General features: G+C 40.3%; 1 protein-coding gene across 2 annotated transcripts in view; it reads right to left on the reverse strand.

Annotated features, from left to right (window-relative positions):
* The window catches only part of LOC135472618 (glycine receptor subunit alpha-2-like), a 33,393-nt gene extending 22,717 nt beyond the window's left edge, over window positions 1-10,676 (reverse strand). Inside the window, exon 1 of one of the 2 annotated variants that reach the window (XM_064752206.1) lies at window positions 10,560-10,676. In XM_064752206.1, the coding sequence (XP_064608276.1) occupies window positions 10,560-10,591 (32 nt within the window). In that variant the 5' untranslated portion in view covers window positions 10,592-10,676. Of the gene's footprint in view, window positions 1-664; window positions 1,424-10,559 lie in introns of those variants that run through there. The other variant, XM_064752204.1, reaches the window with a different exon arrangement.
* Window positions 10,677-10,955: the final 279 nt, after the last annotated feature.

A 10,955-nucleotide genomic window follows, 5' to 3' on the forward strand; every position in this document is an offset into this window, starting at 1 on the left:
GTTACAGGCGACACAGCCGGTGCTGCCATTATGCTTGGCACTCCAGCAAAACGAAAAAAGAAAAACTAATTCCCACGATACCAGACCGCCAGCATTATTGTGGAAGAAAACTCGGCAGAGCCCGAGGGAAGCCAACTACCATCCACAGGTTGCTGGCAGTTCTTCCCATGTAATAATTTACTTCAATATTTTATGACATACAGTAATAGCTGATTATATAACCGAATTATATGTACCTACATCCCAGTGTTTGCCAGGTATTAACATGTGCACTATGTTAACTAGTTACCTATTAAGGCTCAATGCCAGAGTAACTGCCAATAAACCTGTCAGTAGGCATCAGTCTTCAAAGAGGGCCATAAGTACACAAAGTCATAACACACTGGCAGCTGACACATACAGAAGCCGTCAAGTTCTCACAACTAATGTATTAGCACTACCTGGAGCTGAAAATCTGCCTCGAGCGATATTCCTGCCAAACTTCATATACAATGACAGCAATCCTGTTTCACGAACCTATTAACATGCTACTCTGTAATAGCTTAATGAGAAACGAACAGGGTTACCAGGTATATAACACACAGTAATTGATACATGTAGGTCTATACATATTCTCTATCAGAATACGATCTAGAATGTACAGTCGATAAACCATACCACTTACCCAGATGCCAATGTTATCCACCAGATCGTGGTCATAGCTATAAACTCTTTGGAAAAGTTTGAAATGGATGTTTCCTTTCGTTTGATAGCTTTATAAGCCTTGAAGTTGCAGTCGATTTTCGTCTACGAATTGAAGTCGCTTTAAGTCTCTCTGCCCCGATGATGTCCTTGGTAATGCTCGGTGATACCGTATCCAGCCAGTCTGTAACATTAAGCTATACTAGCGATTATTTCCAAGCCTAGCGGTCATGTAAGGCCAATGTCCTTTCACTGAGGTAACTCTTTGTATTCCGGTTCAGTATGCGGCCTTCCTAACAGAATCCAAACTTACGATAGGGCTTTGACGTCCCTGTAACACATGGCAGTTTTCGAATGTAATTTTTCACGTCCGACTGAAGGCCAGGTTGACTATTCCATCTTACAGTTTGGTTTCAATCTCATCAGGATTCAGACAGCCTGGTCTCTGTTGGACGGCAATCTAGTCCAAACAATGACATTTAATAATGCATGTGCGGAAAACTGCGCTGGGGATAAGCTGTAACCACAAAGGAGGCTTTCCTCAAGACAACGTACCGTGCAGGAGTCCTGCTGCTTCAGTAAGAGCAGCATTAATAATATACAAACTCAGATAACCAGTCACTGAAGATGGTGCAGTCTTATCTCCAGCCAGATAACAAAGGTGCTGTCCTGATGATGATGAAATAAATGCCGAAATATTGAGCCGTCATGCAAGATGAAGCGTACGTTCTCTTTCGCTTTTCGGGTTATCAGTATACCACTCGTGATAGTGGATCTCCAGGTTTCACGATAACACAGGCCCGATGGCAGTGAAGACGAGGCGGCGATAGAACATCCTTCCTTGCTGCGTGCGAGCCACTGACCGAATTCTGTGCATTGTAGCTCTAATCAATGACATTAGGGAAGCTTTTGCTGCAGAGATAATGCCCTTTAACCGCGTCGATTGCTATGCTAATGTCTTTATAACAAATACAGGTTGGTTAAGGGTTATTGGTCTTCAATGTTCCAAAACACTGCAACATGTCTGAGGTGAGCAAGCCTTTACTAACACGATTTGTCTACGCTTAATCTAATAACTGGTGATCTATACGCTGAGGTCAAGGATGAGAACGTGGCTGGCTAACCCCTGCTAGACTTGGGCACTATTAAGGATGAGGGGTTTGAGAGGTGTCCCAATGTCCAAGGCATGTCCCTGGACACTCCAATGCATACTTGGCCCTGGCGGTCCAGCAATAATGAAACATCTAGTTAAGAGACACGACTCGTCCGTCCCAAGGGGAAGAATCTATATACCAGATGTGCTTCAGCAGATGACATTGCCTATATATCTCGTTTAGTCCAGCGGATAGGTATGAAAGTCTTTATTATTATACAGATGTGCTCTGAGGCCTGAGCCATGCGGGAGATGCGAGTGTAACAGCTGTTCGCATGAGTTTGTTGGTTCGCGTGGAGGGTTTAAAATCGCGTTCAACCGAACACTACTGTTTTGTCAGAGATGATGTCAGTACGTGACAGGAGAAAATGCAAATGTAGTCATATGCAACAGAAGTGCTAAGAGATATATATCTTTATAATGAGTTTGTTAAACACAAGAGAGAAGGTCACTATATACACGATGTACAGGTGTGCAGTATAGCACGCTCTGTCAGGTTATACCACGAAGGAAGACTAAAGTGTATAATGGTAAACAATATCAGTTTACGATAAAAGGCCGTTCTTTAAAAAAATGAGCAAATTATTCCTGTTAATGGCTGACACAGCTTTGAATCAAAACAAGCAAAAGAACTTACATTGTTAATATAGTACTGAGGAGGCCATATTGTTGTACCTGACAGTGTTGTACACGCGAATAGGCCACCTCGGTTCCGGAGGGTGTGAGAATGTTGAGCTGAGCTGTTTTTGACAGCAGTATTTCAGGCATGACGGAGTATGTCCTGCATGCTGTTATCATACCTCATGTACTTCCATAGATGCTCGACTGGAAGCCAGGCTTAGCAGCATTTTTACTACCGATTTTCTAAAAGTTTTCAGGCTGACAATTCTCCCCACCCTCAACCCCCAACCGAGAAGAGAATATAAGGCGCTGAGGTGCTCTTTCTGATCCATTTTTGAATTTGTAGGGAAACTGTCCGCCAGTTTATCGGCGTTAATTGATTGTAGTAATGTTACCAAGGGAGTACCGGTGCACAGTAAATGTGTTGAGCTTTCAGGGCAATCCTTCACATATTAATATCTGTCATAATGAAATCATATAGACAAATCGGACCTACCAACATAATGCAAATCCTGAACAAATTAAACCGTTTTATTCAATTTCAGGTTACCCAACAAAAAATACAAGGTTTACATGTACATTTACTATGATTTTCTCAGAATGAGAAATACAATACAGAAATTCTGAAATTTCGGATTATTTTTCGGTTTTCCTATGAATTTAGTTGCTGGGAAACTGCTATAGACGTTTTACACATGCGTAGTTGATAAGAAGTTTGAAACTCCATTAGCAGACTGCATACAAGTAGTTCACACAGAGTGGGTTACACTAACCACAAGTCCGGTCATACATTTTGTTCAAGCAGAGTTTTGTGAGTCGTGACTGTTATCTGGAGACCACCAGTCTCTCAGCAATCTGCAGATGGTCGTGGGCTTCCCTCGAGCTCTGCCCGGTTTCCTCCAACCATAATGCTGGCCGCCGTCAAATAAGTGAAATATTTTTGAGTACGGCGTTAAACACCAATCAAATAAATAAATGGAGACCACCATAGTTTGCTCTGGGGCCAGACTATTTTTTCTAACAGATTTTAATGATGAAGAGGGCTTATCTTCCGCGCATGAGCTGGTTATCTTGGCAATTCCTATACAATGTTGTTTATTTCCCGCAGTATGTTATTGTGTTTTGTTGATACAAAAAGTAATCACACTAGTCCATTTCATCTTGTGTAAGGCAGAAATACATAACCATTACAACTTCTAAGGGCACGGCTTGAAACAATACTTTAATAGGCTGTTATGAAATATTAATAATACTTTATTAAAGCACCTGAATTTGGGGTATTTAGTTCAATCGTTTTGATACGGTTTGACTAATTGCAAATAAATGTATTCCATTTCAAGTTCATGGGTTACCGGGGAGTATGTGAGAGAATTGCAATAAAACAGCAGAAATATACGCTGAAATGATTTTATCAATAATTTGTAAACAGAACTGGTTCTGTGAACAATTTATATAACAACAATATGCAGCTTGCTCCCTCCAGCATCAGGCGCACACGCCATGCCAGGTAAACAGATTTTCACTAGGCCCTCTACATGTATCTCCATGTTAGGTATGTTTTAGAACTTTACACTTACGCTTCATCGTGGGATATATGTTGATTGTGCATCCCAATGCAGCCACATAAAGAGACAGTTTGAGGCATCGATTGATTTATTGATCAGCTATACTAATTGTAACCTGGCGACAACTGAAATTATAGTTGGGTATGGTTGATGACATATAATAAACAGCACGGTTGTGCTTAAGTTTGAATGTGATAATAGACGACCGCCAGTCTGGGTAAAGTTTACCCTGGAAACGGCAGGGACACCAGCTGTTTCGCGGTAGCTAAAGCCAACATAGAATATCCTTTATTCGTCCATGGCTGACCCTTTACCATATGGCGGTAACTTGGTGTACCAAGCAAGATGGCTCAGCCGTTACTGTATAACGGTAACTTGGTGTACCAAGCAAGATGGCTGACCCGTTACTGTATAACAGTAACTCGGTGTAGCGAGCAAGATGGCTGACCCGTTACTATATAACCGTAACATGGTGTGCCAACCAAGATGGCTGACCCTTTACTATATAAGCGTAACTTGATGTACCAACCAAGATGGCTGACCCTTTACTATATAAGTGTCACTCGGTCTACCGAGCAAGATAGCTGACCCGTTACTATATAACCGTAACTTGGTGTACCAACCAAGATGGCTGATCCGTTACTATGTAACGGTAACTTGGTGTACCGAGCAAGATGACGGTAATTTGTTATGTCATGCACGGTTCCAGGTTGAATGGCATTCAGAATGTTGTGGCCTGAAATGTACACACGTATGCACTTTATATAGGTTTGACTGCCTGGTCATTCTTCTGGCACAAGAAGGTAAGTACTATAACACGTACCGTACTCATTTTATAGAACTTTATAGACGTTACTCTGTAAATAGAAGTATTACTGGTCACCAGACATGGTCAAATTACACTCTTGGGGTCATCAACCATTCAACTTCATATCCACTTTGTGTTGTCACACGTTCCTTTGCAAATCGCCTGGCCGGACTGGCTTTTGTTCCCCCTATCCAAATTCTCAGAGAGCAAGATTTCTTTAGTTCAGTACATAATACATCATGCGCTCAGGCCATTTTTTTTTTCAAGACGACACCATTCCTTTTATGCATGACCCGTCACTCAGAAAAGACGGTCTTCATTTATAAATCATCACAGCGTATCATTGCTAAGGGCGACATTATTCATTCCTTCAGGAACGACAATATTACAGCTCTAAAACATTACAGGATGAATTGTGTGATCCATATCCAATTTCCGCGTTGTCAACATTTTTTTCTAATTAAAGCGAAGTGTCCGTGTTTAATAAATATTTCTGAAACTGCAATAACGTTCACACTAATTTACCAGGACTTCGATCATGTACAGTTTCTGGGTTAAGTATCGACTTAAGTCTGGATCCATTTTCCATCGATGGCTGCTCATTTAGAAAAATTGGAATGGGAACCAGTGTTTGTGGGTTACATGATATATATCTAAGATTACGCCTGTTTACTAGTAAGTTTAATATACAGGGAATATTTTACCTTAAACTATAGCCACTAAAGCCATATCTCAGGTAATACACTGCTGATGTTGTATGAGAATTAAAGTATTTACTTTGTATAGGTGTTAACACTTAACATTATCTCTCATCAAACGCTGTCCTTGTGAGTTCCACTGGGCTCTGCCTGATTCCCTACTCTCACAATATTGGCCTTCGACACATACGTATGGAAGACGGATGAGGACGGTCCGCGACTCGAGGACGGTGCAAATCGCGCGCGAACGGAATCGTTCGCTGGTCGCGGGCCGCTGCACGAGAACGGTACCATTCGCGCGCGATTTGCACCTTCGTCGTGCCACCGCGCGGAGAGATTTCCTCATCTGGCTTTCATACATATGTGAAACAAGTCAAATAAATACATAAATAACACTGTATGGGTGTCACAGTACTGACATTTCTTTGAGTATTACAATGTTGATTTTTATAAGAGTATTAATGCTAATCACTGTATGTGTATCAATGTACGATGCTGACCTTTGAAGGAGTATTACCATGCTGACCAGTGTATGTATATTACCATGCTGACCTTTGGAGGAGTATTACTATGCTGATCTTTGTATGGGCATTACGATGCTGACCTTTGAAGGAGTATTACCATGCTGACCAGTGTATGTATATTACCATGCTGACCTTTGGAGGAGTATTACTATGCTGATCTTTGTATAGGCATTACGATGCTGACCTTTGAAGGAGTATTACCATGCTGACCAGTGTATGTATATTATCATGCTGATCTTTGAAGGAGTATTACTATGCTGATCTTTGAAGGAGTATTATTGTGCTGATCTTTGAAAGAGTATTACTATGCTGATCTTTTAAAGGAGTATTACAATGCTGATCTTTGAAGGAATACTACTAGAAAATGATCGCATGAAGACTGCTTGAAACTAATTACAGTGCGCAGCTGGTACACAAATTAGTCAGAAAGACCATTGTGTGCATGTGCACACAAAGAAAATCCCCTCATCCTCGCAGCTTATTTATTGTCTTCGATGAAGCTGTCATACTGTTACACTTACATGTACATGTATAACAATGAAAACACTTAAGTTATACAGACAAGTATGTTGATGGGAATTTACCATCGGCTTTTCTCCCACACCGCCTGCTATTGTGTATATATAGTCCAGGTACATGTATACATTGTGTTACTCAGGCAGATTGTATGTCCTATGCACCCTATTCATGATCATGGCATTGTTCACCTGGAAGTCATGAATAAATATATATACGCTGTCACATGGTATCAAGCCATTGTTCAGCTGGCGATGGAGAGGCATAACAACACCATTTCACAGTTTCTGTTACTCGTTAACACATGGCTTCTAACATTTGAATTGTTAACCGTTACTGTGTAATACTAAGTAAGTGTCTTTCAAATTCTATGACACACGTGTTGTGAGTTAAAACTTAACCGCCAACAGGCAATCATCGATAATGCCTGACTCTCACTGCCCTGGTCGCAACAAACTATCTCACATTGCCTTCTAACAATATCACAAACATTTGTGCGTCACATCTTGATACAGTTTGACAGTTACTTGCCAAAGGTCAGTGGTTTATTCTGGCTCTCGGGTTTTCTCCACGCCATTAAACTGTGCAAGAGAAAAATTCTTGAGTAGGACTTTAAACACCAATCAAGTAACATAAATAAATAAATAGCAAATGGCGAGTGAATTCTCCGGTTGCCATAGGGCCAACTAAACATGAGTTAACTTATCTGTGAAGATGATTAGATGGAGACATAAACTATGCCGGAAGAGGACATCTTGCCCCATGCCTCTCGGGGCGCGACTCGCGAAACCAGAACTACGCAAATCACGGGCAAATGATACCGTCCTCGTGTCGCGGCCCTTGTGGCGCATGGCGAGGGCAGTATCTTTGGAGCGTGATTTGCGCCGTCCTTGTGTCGCGAATCGCGCCCCGCCAGGCTTCACCCGTCTTCAATAAAAAAAAAAAAAAACTGTAGATATCATAATTTCAAGAGGGTATTTCTAATTAACTTTTAATTACGCACATGTGATTATTTAGTATTAAAGTGACATAAAATGGTGAACATTATCCTTGAACGACACGTGGAAATCTGTTGAACATATACATGTATGTGTCAATAAAAATTATTTTACCCAAGATTTACACACTTCTTCTAAAATATACGCATACCCAAACTGTATGTACAAACAAACCTAAACCTTTAGCCGTACAATATCTACGGATATCTATATCTGAAAAAGATATCCACGCAAAAGCTCTATATAATGTGTACACCTACGTTTTACATATGTACAAAAGTGCTTGTACAATTCTTTGTCATACTAACGGATTTTCTGGCCTGGTTAAAGTATCAGAGCTTAAATGTCAATTTAGCCAGTACCAAATATAGCCGTTATCTTACCAATAATGGCCCGACGAATTGACAATGATAAAGCTTGACGCTGTACAGTAGCCCTGCTGTTTGACGACTACCTGCTCATGAGGGAACATTCGCTCGTCTGCAATCTGGAAAAGTTTTTCTGCGCGTAAATATGTGAAGTGGTTTTCGAGTAGAAATGTACTTAAAACATCGACACAACAAGGCACATGGAAGGTGATAAAACTCAAGGTATAAACTGTTAGCAGTATGTGCTCTGCCTTCATTATCACATTGATCCTCTGGCTTCTCGGTCCTTTTGTGGCGCCTGCGGTCTGAGATACGAGCGTATTTATACATGTATGTTATGTTTTTATGCTTTACCTGCGAGCGGATGGCAAATTGTGCCGGTATTTATTTCTCTAATTATAAATTTGTGCAAAAGTGTTGCACGTACATGTGCTTTTCTTTTGTACAAATATACAGATGTCTGTACATACTGTATGCCTAAAGGCGCCACCCAGGAGGATCAATGTGATAACGAAGGCAGAGCACACACTGCTAACAGTTTATGCCTTGAGTTTTATCACCTTCCATATGCCTCGCTGTGTCGATGTTTTAAGTACATTTCTACTAGAAAGCACATACTTACGCGTGGAAAAACTTTTGCTCATTGCCGACGAGCGAATGTTCCCTCATGAGCAGGGAGTTGTCAAACAGCAGGGCTACTGTAGAGCGTCAACTTTTATCATTGCCAATTTGTCGGGCCATTATTTGCAAGATAACGGTTATATTTGGTACAGGCCAAGTTGGCATTTAAGCTCTGATACTCTAACTAGACCAGAAAATCCGTTACTATGACAAAGAATTCCACACAGAGCACACAGCTCTTTTGTATATATTCAAAACGCAGGTGTACATATTATATAGAACTTTGTGTGGAAAACAAAAACAATTTATAAAAAACATGTTTACATAAAATTTCCACAGAAAAGATGCATGAAAGAGTTGTAGATACATGTATGTTTAATAAATCTTTATGCTGTACATATGTGCGATGTACAGTAAATATATATTCCACATGTATATCAATACGCACTGAAACGTACAAATATATGTACATATATACAAACTCATTTTGTACATGTACATTTCTTTTTTCACATATGTGTAATTATAGATAATAAGTACCGAAACGGCTTCCCATATGTTACAGGCTGACGTTTTCTAACACTCCGGGGGGTTAGCTGTTTCACAATCTACGATTTCAATAACTTTCAACTGAACGGAAGGTTCTCTTTGCCTCACCGCTTTTTCATTTTATTTGCATACCTTCAGCTCGTCGTTACGCATGGCATCTCTTCTGGGCTTGGGCTACACATACTGCTGTAACCTTATGCTGTGCGATTTTCTGTCCCGAGCAACATGTGCCCTTACTACATGCGCTCAATTAGCATACTTGAAAAGACCGTTGAAAATGGATTGTTTTTTCTTCTTCCAAATTGCGTAACTGTTACTTTGGAAGGGTAACTAATACAGGAAGATTTTTCAATGAAACCTTCTAAATTTTGTACATGATTATTTTTCAACATACATATTTTCAGTTATTATCATTGAACACATACCGTTTCTTTAACAGATCTACGTATACATGCCTATATATTACAGTATATCAAATAGATATCGCCTCTACTTCGGTCCCTAAAGTTACTAATTGTAAATCAATCATGCCTGTTGCAAGGTTCTTAATATGACATGGGACATACACAGAGAACAATCCAGGTTAGAAATTCACGTTCGATAAATATGAATAATTTGTCGAGTACATAATCCAACGGCTTGTACTCTAAACAGAATGACGAAGTGTTTCATTTTAATATTGGGTTAAACAATGTCTCCTTCACGGTGTCTTATGAGTAGTAGTTTGTTACTTGTAACATGTGAAAATCTTAGACTAATACAGCAAAACATACATGAATATTTACTTCTCACACTTTAGATTTCTTTCTAACAGAAATAGAGTTTCTAATAGTTCAATTTGCCTTTTCAAAGGACTGTATATTTCATACAAAATGCTTGTTAATTTGTTCGATTATTCCAGCAATGGCAGCAGTTGTACCAAGTATCCACTTGCCGGCATTCTCATATACCGTGACGTGTGTGTATATATAGATGACGTAACAAATATATGGATCACAACTTCGATTTATTCAGTGAGCGACGTTTCGGCATAGGTAGGGCCTACTATAACACCGTTATCAAGTATATCCTTGAACAATTGCTAACGCTTGATGACGATATTAGTGCCTATATCGAAACGTTCACTGCATAAATCGAAGTTGTAATCCATATATTTGTTATGTTATTCAATTCAACTTTTAAATGCCACTGAAAAAAGGTTATATTCATATGCCTATGCCAAATCATACTTATCATTATGACAAAATCAACTGTCTTTAGTAACTGTTTGATTCTAATGACCTGCACCAATACTAAATGCTATTTACTAGTTGACCAGCATGTCTTTTCTGGCTATACTGTCTGTACAGAGCTTATTGTTGGCTTTGCACGCACATCGTCTCAGAGGTATACACAAAGCCGCTGGGGATGTACAATTTAACCCCCTTATCAATAGGTACATGTAAGTTCATACTTACCCAACAAGAGTCAGCCAGATTAGCACCTCCATCTCTATCTTCGGTCTCTACATACAAAAAACAGCTTGTTGTGGACAATTCCTTGTAAGCCTTTAAAACTCAAAACGCTAACAGCAGATCTATATAGCGCCTCATCGAATAAGAAGAGACTCGTATAAATAATGTATGGCAGAATTTTCCCCCGGAGGTTGTAGTGTATACGGATGCTGTGGCGGGCATGTGGTTGCCATACCCCGAGGCACCTCCCCGGAAGACTGCGGAGATCTCAGCTGAGAAAGTCCCTCGGCTTTTGGCAGCCTGTCGGCCCAGCGGAGAGACTGTGATGCCGTTATTGTGCTCGGACTCGGAGCAATTCGGTAGACCTATGGACGTGTAGGCTACATCGATCAATCACCA

This window comes from Liolophura sinensis, chromosome 8 (assembly GCF_032854445.1).
Source record: "Liolophura sinensis isolate JHLJ2023 chromosome 8, CUHK_Ljap_v2, whole genome shotgun sequence".
Classification (NCBI taxonomy): domain Eukaryota; kingdom Metazoa; phylum Mollusca; class Polyplacophora; order Chitonida; family Chitonidae; genus Liolophura; species Liolophura sinensis.